This window comes from Stenella coeruleoalba (assembly GCF_951394435.1).
Source record: "Stenella coeruleoalba genome assembly, chromosome: 2".
Taxonomy (NCBI): Eukaryota; Metazoa; Chordata; class Mammalia; order Artiodactyla; family Delphinidae; genus Stenella; species Stenella coeruleoalba.
This window is the reverse complement of record NC_137147.1, coordinates 107,753,428-107,778,899: the sequence shown is the minus strand read 5'-3', so window position 1 is coordinate 107,778,899 and position 25,472 is coordinate 107,753,428. Positions and strand designations below refer to the sequence as shown.

The 25,472-nt window shown below is 39.0% G+C and overlaps 1 protein-coding gene across 1 annotated transcript in view; it reads left to right on the top strand.

Moving 5' to 3' along the window:
- Positions 1–25,472, top strand: part of ADAMTSL3 (ADAMTS like 3) — a 526,198-nt gene that overhangs the window by 359,659 nt on the left and 141,067 nt on the right. Inside the window, 6 exon segments of the mRNA XM_079912635.1 lie at positions 10,682–10,793; positions 13,843–13,981; positions 15,107–15,157; positions 15,851–16,055; positions 21,206–21,353; positions 22,858–22,942. Of these exon segments, the coding sequence (XP_079768761.1) occupies positions 10,682–10,793; positions 13,843–13,981; positions 15,107–15,157; positions 15,851–16,055; positions 21,206–21,353; positions 22,858–22,942 (740 nt within the window).

The following is a 25,472-nucleotide window of genomic DNA, read 5'->3' as shown; positions in this document are numbered from 1 at the left end:
GTTCCTTTTTATGGCAGAGTAATATTCCATTGTATATATGTACCACATCTTCTTTATTCATTCGTCTGTTGATGGGCATTTAGGTTGCTTCCATGACCTGGCTATTGTAAATAGTGCTGCAGTGAACATTGGAGTGCATGTGTCTTTTTGAATTATGGTTTTCTCTGGACATATGCCCAGTAGTGGGATTGCTGGGTCATATGGTAATTGTACTTTTAGTTTTTTAAGGAACCTCCATACTGTTCTCCATAGTGGCAGTATCAATTTACATTGCCACCAACCGTACAAGAGGGTGCCCTTTTCTCCACACCCTCTCCAGCATTTGTTGTTTATAGATTTTCTGATGATGCCCATTCTAACTGGTGTGAGGTGATACCTCATTGTAGTTTTGATTTGCATTTCTCTAATAATTAGTGATGTTGAGCAGCTTTTCATGTGCTTCTTGGCCATCTGTATGTCTTCTTTGGAGGAATGTCTATTTAGGTCTTCTGCCCATTTTTGGATTGGGTTGTTTGTTTTTTTAATATTGAGCTGCATGAGCTGTTTATATGTTTTGGTGATTAATTCTTTGTCCGTTGATTTGTTTGCAAATATTTTCTACCATTCTAAGGGTTGTGTTTTCATCTTGTTTATGGTTTCCATTACTGTGAAAAAGCTTTGAAGTTTCATTAGGTCCCATTTGTTTATTTTTGCTTTTATTTCCGTCACTCTAGGAGGTTGGTCAAAAAAGATCTTGCTGTGATTTATGTCAGAGAGTGTTCTTCCTATGTTTTCCTCTAAGAGTTTTATAGTGTCTGGTCGTACATTTAGGCCTCTAATCTATTTTGAGTTTATTTTTGTATTTGGTGTTAGGGAGTGTTCTAATTACATTCTTTTACAAGTAGCAGTCCAGTTTTCCCAGCACCACTTATTGAAGAGACTGTCTTTTCTCCACTGTATATCCTTGCATCTTTTGTCATAGATTAGTTGACCATAGGTGGGTGGGTTTATCTCTGGGCTTTCTACCCTGTTCCATTGATCTACATTTCTTTTTTTGTGCCAGTACCATATGTTTTGATGAGTGCCACTTTGTAGTATAGTCTGAAGTCAGGGAGCCTGATTCCTCCAGCTCCGTGTTTTTCCCTCAAGATTGCTTTGGCTATTCGGGGTCTTTTGTGTCTCCATACAAATTTTAAGATTTTTTTGTTCTAGTTCTGTCAAAATGTCAGGGGTAATTTGATAGGGATTGCACTGAATCTGTAGATTGCTTCGGGTAGTATAGTCATTTTCACAATATTGATTCTTCCAATCCAAGAACATGTTATATCTCTCCATCTGTTTTTGTGTCATCTTTATTTCTTTCATCAGTGTCTTATAGTTCTCTGAGTACAGGTCTTTTACCTCCTTAGGTAGGTTTATTCCTAGGTATTTTATTCTTTTTGTTGCAATGGTAAATGGGAGTGTTTCCTTAATTTCTCTTTCTGATCTTCTGTTGTTAGTGTATAGGAATGCAAAAGATTTCTGTGCATTAATTTTGTATCCTGCTACTTTACCAGATTCATTGATTAGCTCTAGTAGTTTTCTGGTGGCATCTTTAGGATTCTCTATGTATAGTAGCATATCATCTGCAAACAGTGACTGTTTTACTTCTTCTTTTCCAATTTGTATTCCTTTTATTTCTTTTTCTTCTCTGATTGCTGTGGCTAGGACTTCCAAAGCTATGTTGCATCAGAGTGGCGAGAGTGGACATCCTTGTCTTGTTCCTGATCTAGAGGAAATGCTTTCAGCTTTTCGCCATTGAGAATGATGTTTGCTCTGGGTTTGTCATATATGGCCTTTATTATGTTGAGGTAGGTAGGTTCCCTCTATGCCCACTTTCTGGATAGTTTTTATCATAAATGGGTGTTTTATCAAAACTTTTTGTCAAAAGCTTTTTCTGCATCTATTGAGATGATTGTATGGTTTTTATTTTTCAATTTGTTAATATGGTGTATCACATTGATTGATTCGCGTATATTGAAGAATCCTTGCATCCCTGGGATAAATCCCACTTGATCATGATGTATGATTTTTTTAATGTGTTGTTGGATTCTGTTTGTTAGTATTTTGTTGAGGATTTTTGCATCTGTATTCATCAGTGATATTGGTCTGTAATTTTCTTTTTTTGTAGTATCTCTGTCTGGTTTTGGTATCAGGGTGATGGTAGCCTCGTAGAATGAGTTTGGGAATGTTCCTTCCTCTGAAATTTTTTGACTGAGTTTGAGAGGGATGGGTGTTAGCTCTTCTCTAAAAGTTTGATAGAATCCACCTGTGAAGCCCCTGACCCTGGACTTTTGTTTGTTGGAAGATTTTTAATCACAGTTTCAATTTCATTACTTGTGATTGGTCTGTTCATATTTTCTATTTCTTCTTGGTTCAGTCTTGGAAGGTTATACCTTTCTAAGAATTTGTCCATTTCTTCCAGGTTGTCGATTTAATTGGCATAGAGTTGCTTATAGTAGTCTTTTATGATGCTTTTTATTTCTGCGGTGTCTGTTGTAACTTCTCCTTTTTCATTTCTAATTTTATTGATTTTAGTCCTCTCCCTCTTTTTATTGATGAGTCTGGCTAAACGTTTATCAATTTTGTTCATCTTCTCAAAGAACCAGCTTTTAGTTTTATTGATCTTTGCTATTGTTTTCTTTGTTTCTATTTCATTTATTTCTGCTCTGATCTTTATGATTTCTTTCCTTCTGCTAACTTTGGGTTTTGTTTGTTTTTCTTTCTCAAGTTACTTTAGGTGTAAGATTAGCTTGTTTATTTGAGATGTTTCTTTTTTCTTATGGTAGGATTGTATTACTATAAACTTCCCTCTTAGAACTGCTTTTGCTGCATCCTATAGGTTTTGGATCATCGTGTTCTCGTTGTCATTTGTCTTTAGGTATTTTTTGATTTCCTCTTTGATTTCTTCAGTGATCTCTTGGTTATTTAGTAACGTATTGTTTAGCCTCCATGTGTTTGTGTTTTTTACTTTACTTTTTTTTCCCTGTAATTGATTTCTAATCTCATAGCATTGTGGCGGGAAAAGATGCTTGATATGATTTCAATTTTCTTAAATTTACTGAGGCTTGATTTGTGACCCAAGATGTGATCTATACTGGAGAATGTTCTGTGTGCACTTGAGAAGAAAGTGTAGTCTGCTGTTTTTGGATGGAATGTCCTATAAATATCAATTAAATCTATCAGGTCTATTGTGTCATTTAAAGCTTTTGTTTCCTTATTAATTTTCTGTCTGGATGATCTGTCCATTGATGTAAGTGAGGTGTTAACGTCCCCCACTATTATTGTGTTACTGTTGATTTCCTCTTTTTTAGCTCTTAACATTTGCCTTATGTATTGAGGTGCTCCTATGTTGGGTGCATATATATTTATAATTTTATAATATGTTTTTATAATATAATTATATATAAATATAATTTATAATATAATTTTATAATATATCTTCTTGGATTGATCCCTTGATCATTATGTAATGTCCTTCCTTGCCTCTTATAACATTCTTTATTTTAAAGTCTATTTGATATGAGTATTGCTACTCCAGCTTTCTTTTGATTTGCATTTGCAGGGCATACGTTTTTCCATCCCCTCATTTTCAGTCTGTATGTGGCCGTAAGTCTGACTTGGGTCTCTTGTAGACAACGTATATATGGGTCTTGTTTATGTATCCATGCAGCGAACCTGTGTCTCTTGGTTGGAGCACTTAATCCATTCGCATTTAAGGTAATTATTGATATGTATGTTCCTATTACCATTTTCTTAATTGGTTTGGGTTGCTTTTTGTAGATCCTTTTCTTCTCTTGCGTTTCCCACTTAGAGAAGTTCCTTTAGCATTTGTTGTAGAGCAGGTTTGGTGGTGCTGAATTCTCTTAGCTTTTGCTTGTCTGTAAAGCTTCATCGAATCTGAATGACATCCTTGCCAGATAGAGTAATCTTGTTTGTAGGTTATTCCGTTTCATCACTTTAATATATCATGCCACTCCCTTTTGGCTTGTTGAGTTTCTGCTGAGAAATCAGCTGTTAACCTTATGGGGATTCCCTTGTATGTTATTTGTCATTTTTCCCTTGCTGCTTTTAATAATTTTTCTTTGTCTTTAATTTTTGCCAGTGTGATTACTATGTGTCTTGGCATGTTTCTCCTTGGGTTTGTCCTGCCTTGGACTCTCTATGCTTCTTGGACTTGGGTGGCTATTTCCTTTCCCATATTAGGGAATTTTTGACTATAATCTCTTCAAATATTTTCTCGGATCCTTTCTTCTCCTTCTGGGACCCCTATAATGTGAATGTTGGTGTGTTTAATGTTGTCCCAGAGGTCTCTTAGGCTGTCTTCATTTCTTTTCATTCTTTTTTCTTTATTCTGTTCTGTGGCAGTGATTTCCACCATTCTGTCTTCCAGGTCACTTATCCAGTCTTCTGCCTCAGTTATTCTGCTATTGATTCCTTGTAGTGTCTTTTTCATTTCAGTTATTTTATTGTTCATCTCTGTTTGTTTGTTCTTTAATTTTTCTAGGTCTTTGTTAAATATTTCTTGCATCTTCTCGATCTTTGCCTCCATTCTTTTTCCGAGGTCCCTGATCATCTTCACTATCATTATTCTGAATTCTTTTTCTGGAAGGTTGCCTATCTCCACTTGATTTAGTTGTTTTTCTGGGATTTTATCTTGTTCCTTCATCTGGTACATAGTCCTCTGCCTTTTCATTTTGTCTGCCTTTCTGTGAATATGGTTTTCATTTATAGGCTGCAGGATTGTAGTTCTCCTTGTTTCTGCTCTCTGCCCTCTGGTGGATGAGGCTATCTAAGAGGCTTGTGCAAGCTTCCTGATGGGAGAGACTGGTAGTGGGTAGAGCTGGGTGTTGCTCTGGTGGGCAGAGCTCAGTAAAACTATAATCCACTTGTCTGCTGATGGGTGGTGCTGGGTTTCCCTCCTGTTGGTTGTTTGGCCTGAGGTGACCCAGCACTGGAGGCTACAGCTCTTTGGTATGACTAATGGTGGACTCCGGGAGGGTTCACGCCAAGGAATACTTCCCAGAACTTCTGCTGCCAGTGTTCTTGTCCCCGTGGTGAGCCACAGCCATCCCCTGCCTCTGCAGGAGAACCTCCAACACCAGCAGGTAGGTTTGGTTCAGTTTCCTATGGGGTCACTGCTCCTTCTACCTGGTTCCTGATGTGTACACTACTTTTTGTGTGCCCTCCAAGAGTGGAGTCTCTGTTTCCCCCAGTCCTGTCGAAGTCCTGCACTTAAATCCCGCTAGCCTTCAAAGTCTGATTCTCTGGGAATTCCTCCTCCCATTGCTGGACCCCCAGGTTGGGAAGCCTGACGTGGGACTCAGAACCTTCACTCCAGTGGGTGGACTTCTGTGGTATAATTATTCTCCAGTTTGTGAGTCACCCACCCAGCGGTTATGGGATTTGATTTTATTGTGATTGTGCCCCTCCTACCATCTCACTGTGGCTTCTCCTTTGTCTTTGGATGTTGGGTATCTTTTTTGGTGAGTTCCAGTGTCTTCCTGTCAGTGACTGTTCAGCAGTTAGTTGTGATTCTGATGCTCTCGCAAGAGGGAGTTGGCACACGTCCTTCTACTCTGCCATCTTGAACCTCTGTTGTTCCTTTCCCAATGATTTTAAGTTATTTTATTTATGATTTTTTTTCGGTGTTTGTTTCCAGGAGAGGTTTTTGTTTTGGGGGTTGTTTTTTCCTGTAACGTCTTTTTTGGGTCTTGGTATTAATTTTACACTAGGTTTATAAAACAAATTGAGAAGTATTTCCTCTGTTCTTACTTTCTGTAACAGTTTGTGTGAGATTGCTATTACTTGACTAATCAGATGTTTTATTCCCTTATGTGTCAGTTTTGTTTCAAGGAATTTGTCTATTTCAACTAGCTTTTTGAAAGTTATTGGCGTAGATTTTTTATGGTATTGTCTTATTTCTTCATTGTGTGGAGAATCTGTAGCAAGTGTTCTTTCTCATTCCTAATTTTGATTATTTGTCCCTACTCTTTTTTTTCCTTAATCAGTCGTGTTGGAGGTCTATCAATTTTATGAGACTTTTCACAGAAATACCCTTTGGCTTTATAAACCACTTTAAAGTAGATTCAATGTTATTCTTCTTCTAACCTTTTTTTATATAAATTTATTTACTTATTTATTTATTTTTGGCTGCATGGGGTCTTCATTGCTGCACCCAGGCTTTCTCTAGTTGCGGCGAGTGGGGGCTACACTTTGTTGCAGTGTGTGGGCTTCTCATTGCGGTGGCTTCTCTTGTTGCGAAGCATGGGCTCTAGGTGCACATGCTTCAGTAGTTGTGGCAGGCAGGCTCAGTAGTTGTGGCTTGCAGGCTCTAGAGTGCACGCTCAGTAGTTGTGGCGCATGGGCTTAGTTGCTCCGTGGCATGTGGGATCTGCCTGGACCAGCGATCGAACATTGGCATTGCCAATGCCAATCCCCTGCCTTGGCAGGTGGATTCTTAACCACTGCACCACCAGGGAAGTCCTTTTCTAACTTTTGGGGATGGCTGTTTAGACCAGTGATTTTCATCCAATTTTTCCATAACATATGCTTTTAACTCTGTAAATTTCTCTCAAAGTATGCTTTAGATTTTTTTCCACAGAGTTTGATATGAAGTCTTTTTCTTCATCATTCAGTTAAGTGGTATTGTAATTTCCATAGTGATATATATGATATAGTGATATAGTGACTTATAGAATATTAGAAGTGTAGCATCCAAGTATGTGGGAATTTTCAAGTAATCTTATCATTTTATACCTTAATTCTACTATAGTCAAATAACATTATATTATTTTAATGTTTTGAAATTTGTTAAAACTTAATTTGTGGCTCAGAATGTAGCAGATTTTGGAAGACTATGATATGTAGTCTTCTGATGTTGAGCACAATGTTCTACATGTGTCAATTAGGTCATATTTATTAATGGTTTCATGCAAAACTATAGCCTTACTGATTTTTGCCTGCTTATTCTGTTAGTTACCACAAGAGACCTGGTAAAACTACCACTATGACTGTGCATTTGTCTATACTTTTTCTGTTTCTTGTCAATTGTTGAATTATATATTTTGAGGTTAGGTGGTTAGGTACACTCACATTTAGAATCATTACCTCTTCTAATGACTTGACCTCTTTATCATTGTGAAATATTTTCTTTCAGCACTTTGAAGATATTACTTCATTGTCTTCTGGCTTCCATTTATTCTGTTGAGAATTCAGCTTTTAGTCTTATTTTTGTTCCTTAGAAGGTAATGTGTCTTTTTTCTTTGCCTTCTTTCAAGTGTTTTCTCTTTGTTTTTGGTTTTCATCAGTTTGACTCTGATATAATTAATAACTTTCTTCTGCTTGAGGTTCCTGGTGCTTCATGGATCTGTAGCTTGATATCCGTCATCAGTTTTGGAAGATTTTCTCATTTATGACCTCTTCAGATATAGCTTCTATCTTATTCTCTTTTTCTGGGACTACAATTATACCTTTATCTCAAATGTCTAATTTCCATTTTCTTTTTATCTGTCAGTTTGCTAATTCTCTGAATAGGTGTATATAATCCAGAAGTCAGCAGATTATGCCCAGCAAGCTGACCAACTGTCTTTGTAAATGGAGTTTACAGCTACCCTCATTTATTTATATATTACTTGTGGCTGCTTTTGCACCACACCAGCAGAGTTGAATAATTGCAACTGAGATAACGTGGCCTGAAAACTCACTTTTACTATCTGGTTCTTTAAGATAATATTTGATGAACCCCAGTCTAGTCTACTAAGTCTATTCATTGAGAGATTTATTTAAATTATTTTGCTTTTTATTTGTACAATCACATTTTATTTTTGTTATAGTTTCTTTGTTTCTGGTGAAATTCTCCATCTTGTCATTTAATTTCTTGAACATTTTAGTCACAGTATCTTTGTCTAAGTTTTCTTAAAAACAGAGCCTGAGGCGAAAGCTATGTGCTAACACATGATTTTTGACCATGGGAATAGAATGAGGTGTTGCTAGGCCCTCAAGCCGGGAAATAAGACATGAAGCCAAGGCCAGAGTTACAGGAAATGGTAGTGGTATACTTACACTTTTAAGTTTCTATCAGTTAATGCCCATATCTGGATTTCCTATTTTTCTGATTATATATCTATTTTCCCACCTTTTCAGTTGGTGTTAAATTTTATCTTTGTTGTATATCTAGGGTTAAAGTTTTGCTGCATATAGTAGAGGAAAGATTATAGATACCATTTGAGACTGGATTAATTATTGCTTCTAGAAGACAGATTAGCAGCTAATCACCTTCATCCAAGGGACTGAAATAATTTGAATCTGGGCATCATTCCCTTTGAAAACTGGAATATTTCCAGTATATTTTTTTGGCTGCATTCGGTCTTCTTTGCCGCACGCAGCCTTTCTCTAGTTGTGGTGAGTGGGGGCTACTCTTTGTTGCAGTGTGCGGGCTTCTCACTGCAGTAGCTTATCTTGTGGCAGAGCACAGGCTCTAGGCATGCAGGCTTCAGTAGTTGCAGCATGTGGGCCCAGTAGTTGCTGCACATGGGCCGTAGAGCACGTGGGCTTCAGTAGTTGTGGTGCACGGGCTCAGTAGTTGTGGCTCATGGGCTCTAGAGCACAGGCTCAGTAGTTATGGTGTACAGGCTTAGTTGCTGTGGCAAATGGGATCTTCCCAGACCAGGGCTTGAACCCGTGTCTCCTGCATTGGCAGGCAGATTCTTAACCGCTGCGCCACCAGGGAAGTCCTTTCCAGTCTACTCTTATTCCTAGGATACAGCTTTCTGGGGTCCCAGCTGGGAGCCTGGGCTGTTTACCAACACTCCTCACCTTGGTGGGCCTGGAGCTCCAGGTTTTGCTGCCTCAGCCACTTGAGTCTGACAGGCCTGCTCAGCTTCTCAGCTGCTCAGTTACCACTTGTAAAATGGAAAATGTCTTGAGCAGAAAGGTGGTACTAAAGGTGGTACCAAATGTCATGCTCACATGTCTGGGCTTCCTTTGTGTCTGGGGTATTGGCCTTGCACATCCTCACTACTACGGTTGTTTTCTGATGCCTTCAAGTACATTAAAAAGTATTCTATGCAGCACTTTTACTTATTCTCAGTGGGAGGATTCATCAGAAACAAACCCGTTCTTCTATAGCCAGAAGCAGAACTACTTAGAAGTCTTTTCTGTGCTATCCTCATCCCATCACTGTAACCCTGCCCCTCTCTCCCTCCACACACATCTCGTGTCTGGAATTTTTCACCATTTTATAATTTTACAATTTCTTTTTACTATTTTATAATTAAATACATCAAAGTTTTATTTTTTGGTCAACCCTTATTTAGATTTACTAATAAGTTTTACTGATTTATTTCACCATTACTGCTTCTTGCATCTCACTACTTTCTTGTGGATTTATATTACTTCTTTTTCAGTATATCCTTTCATAGTTTTTTCTTTTTCCTAGTGAGAGCTTCTGAGTGATAAAGTTTCTGTCATTTTGTGTCTGAGAAAAACTTTATTTCACTGATTACTGATTGATAATTTGATCATAGATTGTTTATAAGTTGACAGTTGATTAGCAATGAATAATTTAGTTGTAGAATTCTAGATTAAAAAACTATTGTCCCTCATCACTTTGAAGGTATGCTTTTCTTTTCTTGCATCCATTATTGTCTGTGAGAAGTCTGATGCCATTCTGATTCTCACTCCTTTGTAGGGAATCATTTTTTTTCTTTCTGATAACTTTCAGAATTTCTCTTTATCCTTGTTGTTGTATTTTTTACAATGTCTGCTCAGAACTTTATGAATATTTTTAGACTGAGTACTTCTGTTTTTCTTAAGGTCTAGGAAATTCTCAACAATGATGCAATCAAATATCACCTTTTCATTATTTTTTCTATTCTTTCTCTTGAACTCCATGTGATGCTGGCATTTCTGGATCTGTCTCCCACAGCTTAACCTTTGTTTTCCCTCTCTTTTTCTTTTTGTGTTGTGTTCTGGGACTTTTCCTCAATTCACTCATTTGTTCAATCAGGAGGGAAGGAAAAATAACGTAGGGAGAGGACTTGCTGCCTGAGTAAAATAACCTGAAAGTAAACTTACCTGTGTCTATAACTGCTTGCTCACTCTCAGTGGTACCCCTCCTCTATTTTAATTAGATACTGAAAGGCTTCTATGCAAACACCATGGATTTGTGTACATTTGAGTTTCTATAGTTGTGCTTTCAGAAGGATTTTTCAGAAGGATCTGCTTAAAGATGCTTAAAGATGTTGTTATTATAAACGTAAGAATCGCAGTTTGTGCCATGTTGTAAGCAAACCCAGATTACATTTCCTGTCTCATCTCCTGTTCTCATGGAAATTAAAATCAAATGTATTGGGAAGAAAAATAAAACTTAAATAAATAAACTAAAAATGCACCTACATTTTTGTGAGCTCATTCATAGGCATAGAATTATCTGGAAAAATGACTCCAAGGAGATTGGTCAAAGATCCTCTGAGATCCCATCTATGACAAATCTAATCGAAATGCTGTCACATCTTAAAATTCTGGGACTCTTCATGCACCAGAGTTTATTGTGATAGATGTGTTTGTCTACGTAGGTGACTTGTGTTCACCTGATGTTGAAAGATGTGGAAGGCACTAGCTCCTTGCATGCGAATATGTTATCAAAGTTGTCTCCGTCCAGACCAGGTACACTGCGGCCAAGGACAGCGTGGTCCAGTTCTTCTTTTACCAGCCAATCAGTCATCAGTGGAGACAAACTGACTTCTTTCCCTGCACTGTGACATGTGGAGGAGGTGAGGCACAGACTTTGTTCATGAATATTTACAGCTCAGAGTTAGAAATGACACGTTTGCTTTTTTGAAGCTGACTTTAAAGTTAGCGTGGTACTACCAAATAGATAGCTAGTGGGAAGCAGCCGCGTAGCACAGGGAGATCAGCTCGGTGCTTTGTGACCACCTAGAGGGATGGGGTAGGGGGAGGGTGGGAGGGAGGGAGACACCAGAGGGAGGGGATATGGGAATATATGTCTATGTGTAGCCGACTCACTTTGTTATCCAGAAGAAACTAACACAACGTTGTAAAGCAATTATACTCCAATAAAGATGTTAAAAAAAGAGTAGCATGGTAATTAGAGATGTGTAACCACACAGCATCTTACTCAGTGGCCTGGAATGCAGTGGTTTTAATGAATGTGCGTTTGCTTTATTCTTGAACATAGGTGAAAACTGGATGTAGAAAACACCCTTTACTTTGGGCAAAGAGCTGGAAACATGTTTGCATGTCTCTCATGGACTCCAGAATAAAAGCCAAGAGATAGGGGGGATTTTTAATTCTTACCCATCAGAAAAACAAATATCTCTTTCTTTTTAATTTATTCCCTAGCTCTCACACACAGAGAGACGTTCTCATTTGGACACCTAAGTTAAAAGAGAAGCTTTCTGTTCTGGGAGGGACATGTATAATGGGACTAAGCTTATTAGTTCAGTTGGTTCAGTTCTTGGGAGGAGAATAGATGTTTCTCATAGCTGGTGCCCAAGGAAAGACAAGATCAGTCCTGCTGGAACCTTCAATGGAAGCTCCTGGCTGTGTGACTGTCCACCAAAGGTAGCGTTGGCTGTAAGGACAGAAGGAACATTTTAGGCTCCTTTTGGGGGTCCCCCAATATCCTGCCACTTTCTTTACACTGGCAGAATTTCAATACATTTGTTCATAATGTAGGAAGGCAGTCTGCCTTATTTCTTTCTCTTTAGATATCTCTGTACTGCTACAAAATTAAAGAGGAAAATTAATTGTCTCTCCCCAAATTATAAACACCTGTATGCTCCTTGTCTCCTCCTAGAAATATGTTTCCATTTAGAGCAAAGATTTTTTTCTTTAACTCAAGGAGCTGTAATCTCATTCTCTTATTGTCTTGGGGAAAAATAAAAACATACCCATAAAACCCACAAGGAAAGCATTACCAAAATTCAATTATGTTAGTAATCAAATCTACGTGATTTGTGTTAAGTGGCATTTCAGGGTTTTTGGTGTAATCAGGAAAATTAGCTCGCTGGTCTCCAAGGTATTTGGATGGACTTTCCTGGTCTTGTCTGCAATCATCTATGTGGGATACTTGAGATTAGTTTGGAGAAAGTACCGAGATTGCCACTGTCATCTGATATTGCAGACTTTCTAGCAGATATTGGCACCCAAGTAATACTTTATTGACTCCATTTGGATTTTCGTTCCTGTGGTTTTGACCTTGCTTTTTATAATGCATACCAGTCTGTCCTTCCACACTCAGCTTACATTTAAGCCTCGACTTGTAGAAAGCTGTCTATTGGTTTATAAAATCAGATTCCTCTCAGCAATTGGGCCTTTAAATGTATTTTTAGAACTTTAGACCAGTTGGCTGAGGCTGAGAACTTAACTTTGGGGGTTTTTTTGTTTGTTTTTTTTGTGGGTGTTTTTTCTGGTGAAGAGCTCATTCTGGTTTTAAAAAATTACTTTTTTAAAAACTTAACATGACGCTTATGTAGTGACAGGAAACCTGGAATCAAATCTTTCAGGAAGTTAGAAGCATCATTTTGTGAGTTGTTTTTTAAGTTTATAGCACTCATCCTTGTGGAATGTTCACTTTCCTCAGAGACTGTACAAATTGAATTTAATAGAATCAGGAATAAGTCTTCATTCCTTCTTCTTTGAAGGCTTATGAGGCAGAGGCAGATGTAGGCGGGGAGGGTTTTGTTCCTCTCTGTATAGACAATGCTTATTTTCCCAGTTAGAAAGTTCATTGTCATCAGGGGTACCCCTAGGTACCCCAGGACAGGAAATTAGTAAAATGTACAAGCAATGGAATATTATAAAAAAGAAAGAAGCAACAGTACAAGGGTGGTTCTCAGAAATGTAATGTTGAGTGAGAAAAGTAGAAAACAGAACAGGACTTAAAACACAGTATCCTTAATTTAGTCAAAACAGATACACACAAAACAAAATTACAGAAGACAGATGTATAGTTAAGCACATATAAACAATAAATAGATGTCTCTGGGGGATTGTAATGGGAGGGGTGATGGGAGAAGAGAAAGTATACGGAAACGAGAGCCTTGCACAGTGCCAGGATGAGGAGACGTGGCAATGAATAACTACTTTCTGTACCTGAGCTCCAAACATTTTCAAAGGCGTCTATTGTAACTTTTAGTTATAAGTGCTAAGAGTCACACAATCAGTTCAAGTAGTCATTCTCCATCTTGGCCACCCATGGTAGTCATCTTAGAAGAACCTGAGAGTCTTTTTTAAAAAGTCTTTTTTCTGCTGCTGCTGCTGCACCAAATCACCTAGCATCTGTCTAGAGATTTACAATTTTAACAGAGCTTTGACGCACGTGATCTTATTCGCTCCCCACAACAACTCTAAACCTAAAGTAGTTCGGGAAACTGAAAACAGCACTCAGTCCAATCGTTAGCTCTCCATAGGTGCTTTGGCTAAAGAGCCTTACGCCCCCTTGGGATTAAGCGGTGGGGATCTGCTGCTTCTGCTACCCCGCAGCCTGGGAATAAAGGAACAACTTTATTTCTTTGGTCTCAACGCAATCATGGCAACAGAAAGCACCCGCTCCTTCCACTTTGACCAGTGGAAATGCTGATTTCTTGGCTGCAGTGCTTCTGATTTAATTGGACCAGGGAGGGACCTGGGCGTTGGTGTAATAAAAGCCTCCCAAGTGGTTCTGTTACACGCCCAGAGTTGAGAACCACTGAGTTAAGTTTCTTAAAGAGGAATAAAAAAGTGTGTGCCAAGTGATAACTTTGCCAAGTAAACCCCGAATGGATGCGATCTTCAGACTTTCTTGTTCTGCTGCTTTAGGGTATCAGCTCAATTCTGCTGAATGTGTGGATATCCGGTTGAAGAGGGTGGTTCCTGACCATTATTGCCATTACTACCCCGAGAATGTGAAACCAAAACCAAAACTGAAGGAGTGCAGCATGGATCCTTGCCCATCAAGGTTTGCATAACTGCCCATACCCTTCTTCCTTTAAAAAGAAACAAATCAACTGCAGCTGGGACTGACCCACCGTTGCCAGGCAACACATTGCCACAGCGTGACCTTGAACGTACACTGGTGGCGGGTACCTGTCTTCACATTTATAACCGTGGTCAGTAGGAATTAGGCTCATCAGCTTACTCAGTCTAGTTCTCTCTTGCGGGCTATGTGTCCATGTGCTGTGATCTTTGACTGTTTATAATGAACCTCTTTGAGCATCTCCTGCACATACAGCATGAACGTTCTCTTCATCCAAGTACAGTGTCTAGTCCATCCGACAGCCGTAAATATCAGTAACTCACCATTTTAGCTTTTTAAACTGGGTCACCGATCACCACGTTTTGACTTTTGAAGTGTACACATTAAGTTCAGTATAAATAATGCATGGTGCAAGGAAGTGAAGAGTTTTAATGCCAGAGCAGTAAAGCTATGCATAAACTATCCTGCTGCATAATTTAGTACCTGATGACTTGGATTGTCTGGGGAAGTTTCCTGGCTTTACTACAGTATCTTAAAATAACAGCATACTGTCAAGTCCCAGAATCCCCCACTTATCTGCCAGCTGGCTAAGGCAGAAGTGTGCAAGTGGAAAAGGAAGCATTCTCAGTGGATTTCATTTCCTATCACGAAGCAGTGCATGTCCGGTAATCCCAGGTGTATGTAATTATTAATAGAGGCCTTTTCAAAAGGCAAATTCTGTGAAACAAAATGGTTTTCTAAAGATCCTGCTAATATGACAGTGTGTTACTGTCATTAATATATTTTATCAGACTAACCTGCTAAGATGATAAAAGGGAATAAATAGATTTATCTAAATTAAGAGAAACTCTTTCCTTTGATGAATACATATTACTAGTTCCATTGTCTACATTTTCATATAGAATTGGGGATGTTGTGTGTCAGAGATTTTCCTAAAAATTAAGGAGATCGTGGCTGAATTTGGGGGGAAATGGTTCATAACACTCGGCATATTTAGTTTTTAATTTGAAAGAGCTCTGTCTTTTGGGATGTCACACCTGTACTAGTCAAATTAATAAATGTGTTAATTGATTAGAAATTATATTCTCACAATGATTTCATTTGTAGTGATGGATTTAAAGAGATCATGCCCTATGACCACTTCCAACCTCTCCCTCGGTGAGTTACAGGTTTCCTTTTTCTTTCTGTCATATGCTCTAAGTAATTTGCAAGGAACTGTAGTATCTGTAGCAATAGACTAAAATGTAAGAGGGACAGTTATTAGACCTTTCACAGAGAGATAAGGGAACACAGACTTCAAGTCCATAATAAGAAAGATCTTTCTAAGAATTATATGGAATAGGCTGGCTCAGAGGGTGATGTTTTCTGTCACTGGAGATGTCAAGCGTATCTTGATAACTGGGTATTATAGAGGGACCTCAAGCATTGCAATTGATCAGAAATCTGCATTCCCTTTTATACCTAGATGACTAGGATGGTTCTTTCCGACTTTGAGATTCTGTGATTCCCTAGTAATGTTGTCCATTGGTGTTTTATAGTTTAGAGACTGTTTGAAGATGCGTTCACACTCTATAGTTTAATTTATTTGATTCTCACAATGGCCCTGTTGTGGTAATACATGAGGGCAGGTGTCTTACTCCCATTTGACAATAACCTTCGGGTCAGAGGAGTTAAGTACCTTGGGACTGCAGATTGTGTGTAGCAGTTAAGATTAAAGTCTTAAGGTTCCAATTCTGTGCTCTTTCAACTGAACCACAACTGTTATCCCAAGGCTGTACTTTTTGCAATCAACTTTGCAAACTTGAAACAAGCAACAAATAAATAATGTGTTTTCGTTTGTTTGCTTTTGAGCTGGGAACATAATCCTTGGACTGCGTGTTCGGTGTCCTGTGGAGGTGGGATTCAAAGACGGAGCTTCGTGTGTGTGGAGGAGTCCATGCATGGAGAGATACTGCAAGTGGAAGAGTGGAAGTGCATGTATGCGCCTAAACCCAAGGTTATGCAAACCTGCAATCTGTTCGACTGTCCCAAGTGGATTGCCATGGAGTGGTCTCAGGTAAGATTTGAGTACACGCCACTTTTTTTAGAAATTAGTTAATTTTAGGCTGCATTGGGTCTTGGTTGCTATGTGCGGGCTTTCTCTAGTTGCAGCGAGCGGGGGCTACCCTTTGTTGCGGTGCGTGGGCTTCTCATTGCGGTGGCTTCTCTTGTTGCGGAACACGGGCTCTAGGCGCGGGGTTCCAGAGTGCAGGCTCAGTGGTTGTGGCGCACGGGCTTAGTTGCTCCGCGGCATGTGGGATCTTCCCCGACTAGGGCTCGAGCCTGTGTCCCCTGCATTGGCAGGTGGATTCTTAACCACTGTGCCACTGGGGAAGTCCCGAGTACACGCCACTTTTTAATTCAATCTCAGATTTTAATGATTATTTGCTATGCTCCCAACACTGTACTGGGCAACTTGGGGGAGGCAGAAGTTGTATATGAACGGGGTTCCTACTCCCAAAGAGCTTGGGAAGAGCCAGTTGGAGGACAGTGTAAGAGAGAACATTGCAGGCATCAACGCAGGTAAGAACAATTAATTAAGAACCATGGTACATCTGAACGGAACAGGCATTGGAGCAGAGTTGATCGGGAAGTCTTTGTTGCCCTTGTAGTGCTTGACCCATCTTTAAGATTTAACCAAACGAGAGCCTAGTGAAGACATCACTGTGAGGTAGGGCCAAGCCGAAACGGCTGAGCAAAGGCAGAAATGACACAGAATGACTAGATGTTGAAAAAGGCCCTAATTCATCTGGATTAAAGAGAGAACCCACGTGACTAAGAATTGGAAGATTGGGGCTTCCCTGGTTGCACGGTGATTAAGAATCCGCCTGCCAATGCAGGGCACACGGGTTCGATCCCTGGTCTGGGAAGATCCCACATGCCGTGGAGCAACTAAGCCCGTGTGCCACAACTACTGAACCTGCGCTCTAGAGCCCGGGAGCCACGACAAGAGAAGCCACCGCAATGAGAAGCCCGCACACTGCAACGAAGAGTAGCCCCTGCTTGCCGCAACTAGAGAAAGCCTGCGCACAGCAACCAAGACCCAATGCGGCCAAAAGTAAATTAAAAAAAAAAAAGAATTGGAAAATTCAGATGGAGATGATAAAACTGACATTAGAGGTATGTTCTTAGTCTGGTGGTTACTAAGAAGCTTCGCTATTTTTGTTGAGGAAAATAAATGTAATATATTTTAAGTAATTGAGGCAATAGACTGATGCTGGGAAGGACCAGAGGCAGGCAGTCTATTTGGAAGCCATTGAGGTGTCAGGTGGTGAGAAAAGAGAAAAGGGCAACATCACAGAGATATAACAAGGCCTCGTGTTAGGTTAGCTTAGTTTCCTCTCTAGGGAGATGAGCAAGTAAACCTCTAGAGCAAATAAAGTGTAGTTGGATTAGTCAAAAAATTGCAGGTATTGGTATTTAATATTTTAAGCTTAAACTTTTAATTTGCTAGAGGGTGAGACATAATTGACTCATGTTTCTTTAGCTCTTTTGCGTGATCCCTACATATTTAATTCAACACACACACGCATTTATCTATTTATTTATTGAGTGTGCCAGCTGCCATCCTAGGGAGTAAATAAAACCTGCTTCTACCCCCCCCCCAAAAAGCTCATAATCCAGTTGCAGAAACCATATACGCAAATGAACAGTTGTGACGCAGTGTGACGCTGCAGTGAGCTGTATGATGTCCTGTATGGCCGGCACGCAGAGGTGGGGTGATTCACTCTACTTGAAGGTGTCAGAGCAGGTTTCCGAAAGGAGGAAGCACTTGAACTGAAACTTGAAGAGTAGAGATAAGTGAGTTTTCTGGGTGAAAGGCCCGCTTCCAGCCCCAGTTTACAGATGCTATCTCATCACAGTCCTTTTCTGATATCCCTGGCTCAAAATCATCACCCCCTACTGCTTCATTTGTACTTAGTAGGGCAGTAGTTATCCATCCTTTTTTGTTCACGTACCAAAAGAAGTTTGGAAAATTACATACCCCTTCATATATATTTAGGTTGACATCTAAAATTTTTATCACAAGTTTAAATTAAAAAAAATCGAAGAATGTCATTTCTAACACGTCTTGAAGGCTGACATTTTAAAATAAAAGTGTTATAGCATTAAAAAAAATATGTCCAGTAGAATGTAAATGCCATGATGGTTTCTATCCTTGCCATCTTCCATTTTTAAAAAACATATGAACAAGCTCTTGAATAATTTGAATGTTTTGCATTATTTTCCCCTTGAACTCACATTTTTAAACCATTCCCCCCCACAGAATTTATCCTAATATAATGTACTTTTATGCTTTAAAGTCTTTTATTGGTTACCCTATACTACTTTTCTCTAAGAAAATACATGTAGCCATTGAAATTAATTTATTTTAATTTCCTATAGCCGTAAGGCTTTAAGTATTAGAAATGTTCCCCTGGATTAAGTTATTATTAAATTTAACTTTAGTACACAACCAAAATAACAATTCAATGTATTTCGATTTCTCGTGAATGATTATTATACATAAAAAGTAAACTTTCCTTTGAAATGAGTCTTCCAAGAAGGCGAGTGGGGCTTTAAAAAATAGTCCATTGCCAGAATGAAACATGGGATCAGCAGTAATTTTATTCTTAATTTTGACTGTTGATTTCTTGTTTTAGTTTGTTTTGCACGTACACACTGGGAAGCCTTGTTCACATAAGTCAGTAGACTGAGACGGAAGGATTTTATTGTGGCAAGGTCGTTCGGTTCTTTGAACTCGAGTTATATGCCAAAAATCATATTGTGATCTCTCCTCAAAAATCAACATTACTTCTACAACCCGCAGAGCTTGTTTTCCACTCTTACAGGTCTTACCCATTTGTTTTGTGCTGTCTTTAGAGCTTTTATTACCACCCCCACCCCATCTATATCATGACTTTATTGTCACTTACAATACCCAGATGAAGGACTGTTAACCAACGCATCTCATTCATCCTTCTTGCCTCTTCATACTTTCCACTTTTTAAAAATCAAACGCATTCTCAGTGATGAGAATTTGCTATCATTAAGGATGTATTCCGCTTGAAAGAGGAGTTCTGGGAATGTCGTAAACACTGACCACATCATTGGGGTAAGTGTCCAGCTTCCTGAGAAGCTACTGAGGAAATAATATTCCTTTGGATTGACCAGTTCTAGGGTAGTTATACCTTATAATCATATTGTTTTCTTTCTCTTTGGGGCAGAATTTTTTTTCTTTCTTGGCCAGTATAAAATAGCCTCTTAAGATCACATATATTTCAAATAGGTGAATGTGGGAGTAGGTGAATCAGTTTCCCAGACGTCAGATATAATCTCAAACCTCACTAAATTCATTCAGTATTTGTTCAGTGGTCATAAGAGTGGCATGAGGGAATAAGAGAGGTTTCCTGCTATGCTGCTCTTCTTGGAGATGGGTCTATGCTGAAAAAGGCCTCCATATCCTCTGCAACTCATCTGTGACAATTGAAGAAGCACCCATGGACTCAGGAAAGAATCTTTAAGCTTTATGAAGCAGCGGTGAAGTCATTATTTTGACAACAGGAGGCTCTAGGAAGGATTTCCGCTCTGCCTCTTAGGAACTGCATGACCTTGAGCAAGGTCCTTAGGTGGTGGGCTGTTCATTTGCTCATCTGTTAAATGGGAGTGAAGCTGCTAACCTGCCAGTGTGTCAGGACGGTTAGTGAGATCACATCTGCAGAACAGTGTGTGTTCTCTAGCACATGCCCAAGGCTTCTTGACCTCTCCCAGGGGTGGATCCAGGATTGGGGCCTGAAGTTTATACCATATGGAAATAACTTTTAAAAAAATCTGTTTTATTCAAGTATAGTTGATTTACAATGTTGAGTTAATTTCTGCTGTATAGCAAAGTGTTTCAGATATATATATATATATATATATATATATATATATATATAAATAAAATATTCTTTTTCATATTCTTACCCATTATGGTTTGTCACAGGATATTAAATATAGTTCCATGTGCTACCCGATAGAACCTTGTTGTTTATCCATTCTATGTATAATAGTTTACATCTGCTAATCCCAAACTCCCAATCCATCCCTCCCCTACCAAGGAGGTGACTTTTTAAGAAGAAAGAATACAAAACACAAATATTGGGTATCTAAGTAAATGTTTATGTACAATAATGAAAGAAATTGTAAGAAATTACAAATTTTTTTAAGCTGACAACCCTAATGTGAACTCTGGACTTTAGTTAATAATAATGTATCAGTATTGGTTTATCAGTTGTAGCAAAGGTACCACACTAATGCAAGATATTAACAATAGGGAAAACTGTATGTAGCAGAAAGGGGGCATATGGGAACTCTCTGTACTATCTGCTCAATTTTTCTATAAACCTTAAATAGTCCTAAAAAATAAAGTCTTGATTTAAAAAAAAACTACACAGACATATACATACATATATGCTCACCAACATAATATACATCAATTGAAAACAGATCCTGGATGTTCATGACATGAAAAGATTCCATTCATAGACAAGAGTACCTTCCAAATCATAAACAAATAATTCAAGAAAAAAAAATCGTGACAACACAAAGTTCATAAAAACTCAGAGAAAATAGCATCATGTTTTTATTAATTTTAAGTGCCTGATACATCTAGAATATATTTTTCCTAAACTTTTTGGCTGAATACTCTTCGATGGCCCTTTCACATGACAACAATTTTGGAAGATCAGTTTCTATCCACAGAATAGAAGGATAATCCTCTAGCATGGTTGAGCAAAATTTGATATTTTTTTAAATTAATAGTTTAGAAAAGTTTCTTTTGTCTTCACAAATTGTTTTGGATGATGTCATGTGAATGTTTAATCAAATTTGAGAAAACCTGTATTAAGTTTCTTTCATATTTGTGTAGAAAGATTTCAGGGCATTTCAATTTTTCTTGCGCTGTGACCTCACCTGAAGTACTTCTCGAATGGAGAATGGGAAGGAAGCCTTGCAAGGGAGGGGCCCTGAAGCATAAGAATCATGGGAAATCAGCCTCCACCCCCTTCCTTACATGATGTTTATCTAACGGTCTTTTGTGTTTAACATTCATGTAGATTAGTGACTCTCCTGTGCATGAGACCTTAGTACCTTTGTGGATCTCTTCATGAACAAGAATTTCATTGGCTTCTCTTTTCATCTTTGAAGTGCACAGTGACCTGTGGCCGGGGGTTACGTTACCGCGTTGTTCTGTGTATCAACCATCGTGGACAGCACGTTGGTGGCTGTAATCCACAACTGAAGTTACACATCAAAGAAGAATGTATCATTCCCATCCCGTGTTACAAACCCAAAGGTAAGTTTGTGGTGCATTTTAAAGTTAAATCTGGTGTTTTCCAGCTCTCTTACTAATATTGCAGCATTTGAATTTCAACATACTAACTTTCTTATAAAAATTGTTTTACTGACAGATTACAGTAGACCCATCCACCTAGATAAGGAAGTTAGACCTATGTGACTAATTGGTCTGGAGAAGAAACTGAGCTCTTACTGATTCAGTACATATAGAGTGGCTCCTGTCTAGGCTTATATTAACACTTCTTGGTGGGCATAAAATAATTTGATGCAGTCCCTGCTTTGAAGAAAAAGGAGAAGGAAAATTCCCACATGCCTTCCACCAGAGTGTACATTTCTTGAGGAAGGAACAATGCCAGCTTCATCATATGTCCTATTGCCTACCATGAATGAATGAAGACTTTCAGTTCCCAATCTAGATTTATAGGTGCACTTAGAAATTATTTTGTAGTTCCCACTTGTTCCACATGAATTAGCAGAAATGGGTAGCATCCATGGGTAAGGAAGTCTTGGCATCATCTTTTGGATGTATGTTCCTCTCTAGACATGATTATTTCCATATACGTACTTTACTAAGGTATCACCAGTCCTCGTGACAAGTATTTCCTTTTGGAAGTGGAAAAAGAATTACTCCCAAGTATCAGTGCCAAGGAGTCTTCCTTAGTACTTTGGAGAGGATGATAAAATTCTTCTTCATTATTTCTGGGTGCATTATTTACCCAAATAGCCTTATAGGCAACTAACTATTCAAAAAATACTTATTTGATGATGTCTGCCTTCCAGAAAAATCGCTGGTTTCCATGCAAAGTACAAACACTGATTATATAACTTCTTCAGTGAAGTCTTTTCTCCGTATTTCTGCAGTCAGTGGTACTTTTATAGCCACTTTCTTAGTGTCTGTGATTTCCCTGAAGTAGTCCAAAATTATTTCCTTTCTCATTTCATAATTAGATTGTTTCTTTCTTCACATCTTAGGAAGCTTCAAAGGACAGAGAGGGGCACCAGCTTGCTCCTGCAGGCCAGTGGTAATTAGTAATCATTTCCCTCAACAATTATAGAAATTAAAGTTTGAATAAACCATAGCACTGACTCTCCTCCTCCCAACTTTCTAAGCCTTCTGTGGTATTTGCTTTTCTCTATTAATTTCCTCATTCAATGGGCAAAAAAATGTGTGGAAAAAGAAAACAAATTGATAACGGTTGAAGTAAGAGCTTTAATATGCAAACAACAGATATTGGTACTGATTTATAAAAGGCATTTTTATGCTAACTTGGACAATGTATTCAGCTGTGTCATGGGGTTGTTTGGTTGCATTTTGATAATGTGTTAATTAAAAAAATGTATGACAGAAATTTTTGGTTCCATCCAGAAGCCACTTCATGTACTGTGCATTTGAAAAGCGTGGCCTCTTAATTGATGAAATCTTCAGCAAATAACAATCACATATCCAACTCTTGAATGAGTAACAATAATTAAGCTCGTTGTTTATGTTCCCTTTTTGTCAGAAAAAAGTCCAGTGGAAGCGAAATTACCTTGGCTGAAACAAGCACAAGAACTAGAAGAGACCAGAATAGCAACTGAAGAACCAACGTGAGTCCAGGACCTTTTATGGGAAGTAATCAGAGCATAGCCAGCTAACATGATATATGTAATTTTTGTACTCATTGGAGTACAATGATATGTTTCAAATCCAAATGACCTGGATTTGCAGACTCTAGAGAGCTTGAGCTGGCTAGAATTCTTCTTTATTTCACAATTCAGCAGTCCTGCTTTGGCAGTATCTGTGAGAAGCCCAGAAAAGAACAGTGCTGTTTAACTCAAAGCAGACCCAGTGGTCTGTTACAGTTAAGAGACTGAGGATAATTCCTAGATCTAGATTAACACATATGATTTGACCAAAGACCATCATTAAACAGACAGACAGTATTAAACAAATAAACCAAGTCATTCCATGGTTAAGTCATGGCCAATGTCTATAAGACCAGTTAGGCCGAAATGTATCAGGGTGGCCTGAGTGATTAAAAGGAGAAATTCCAGAGCTGTATGGGGCAATGGAAAGAATATGGCACTACAAATCTTGGAGCCTAGTACCACCACTTTTGACTATGTGACCTTAGAGAAGTCTTTAATTTTTCTGTGTCTCATTCTCCTTACTTATAAAATGAGCAGGCTGGGCTTGATCTCTCTAGGGTCCGTCCCAACTCAAAAATCCAATGACTTCTCTCCACGTGGGGTTTGGCAAGTCTGGAGATTGTAATGGTATCCATGGAAATAAAGTATTAAGAGCATATTAAAGAAAGATTCTGAAGGTGGAGGTATAGGGACCTAAAAAGAACAAGGAATCAAAGATGTTGAATCTAACCCAGCAATCTAGAAGAACAACAGCGTGAATGGTAGACTTGAGGGATTGGATGGGACGGCTGATTCCCCGTCAGGCATGTGAAGTCCGTGGTGCTGACAGGCTATCACAGGGAGAGTGATTCACAGGGTGTCAGAGGAAAGGGGATCTCAGAGATGATATGGCTGGTCTCCCTCTCAGAGCAGGCATTTCTTCTTCAACGCCTTCAGCAAGGGCAGAGTTCACTGCATTGAGAGACAGCTCGTTCTTGGGTTGAACAACGTGAGTTATTTGCAAGAAATTTTTTTCCTGTTGAGCCAAAATACAACCTCCTGCAAATTTCTGCTTTCTGAAACAGAGAAAAACACATCTATGCTGCATCCCACGTGACAAGTTTTCACAAATTTGCAGAAAGCTGGGTCCCAAGAGCACTGTCTTTCCCAAGCTCGTCATTCTTAGCCTTTTCAGCGGTTTTCACATGTTGTTTTTAGATCCCTTACCAACCCCATTGCTTTTTTCAGAACATTCTCTCATTTGTCAGTGTCCCTTTTAACTGTAGTTCAGCCCAGCAGTGAGCCCCTCCAGGAGCACATGAATTCCTTGTCTTTGAGAAGGCTCCGTGCCTCTAGTGATGCGGGCCAAGAGAATTGGCACATCACACTTATGACACATGCCCAACTTTTCCACATGGACTACTGTCCGATCTGGATGTGAACCCAGAAGACACTGTGGACACCGTGAGGTGAATGACCCCAGAGTAAGTGATTGAAAAGACAAGAGTGTTTGGCTCATGATGGAAGCATGGAGATCTAGAATTGGAGTCAGAAGAAGTGGAGCATGAAGGAGTAAACCCAAGGAAAGCTCACTGTTAGAGAGACCAAGGGAGCAAAGCATTTAAGGAGAGGTGTAGCAGGTAGTATTCAAACCTCACCGAAAGCCAAGGAACAACTGTGGGGACTGAGAAAAGGCTGTTTTGTTTGACAAGAAAGTCTTTCTCAGTTAATTTTAGAGCAGTAGCATTCAAAGTGTAGAGAAGTAAAACGTTGCAGAACTTTAAGTAATGAATTCTGAATTGGAAGGAAATGGGGCAGTGGGTATTTGACTACTAAAGAAGGAAGACTGGTGGTGAAGTTGATGGAAAGGAACGGTTATATGTATGTGCTTGATTTTTGTTGTTGTTTTTCATCTGAAGTTAGGACAGCCTTAAATGTATTAAAAAGATAATAAGGATTTTAGACACGTCAGTTACCGTCTCTAGACTTCCCAGCTGTACAAGGAGGGTGTTAGGCTAAAAGCTACTGGAACCTTCTCCCAGCTCTCATCTCCTATGATTCTGTAAGGGAAGGAACCTATAGAAGGAAAGGGACTTGAGACACCTGCAAGGGAGTCTGTAGCTGTCATATAAGGACGGTCATGGAATTCTCAGTCTTGAATGATGCATCCTACCAGGGTCTCTTCTCAAAACACAGTTAGATCACAATTGCTAGTCCTTCTGCTTGTCCTCTCTTGGTTGAGTGGTTTGCTCTCAGTTCCCCAGACTAGAAGCCTGCAGTCATCCTTGCCTCTTGCTCATTCTTCCTTTATCTGTAGTTAACTACTGAGTTGTGCAGTCACATCTACTAGAATCTTTCTCTGTTGCAGCTCCTTCTCTCCATTCGTACTACCATCCTGTCCAGGTCCTGAAATCACTAGCAGGACACTTACAACAGCCTTCTAATCTGCTCCCCACTTGGTCCCCTGAAATCTATCCTCTAACCCAAAGTAGTGTAGCTAAGGCACAAA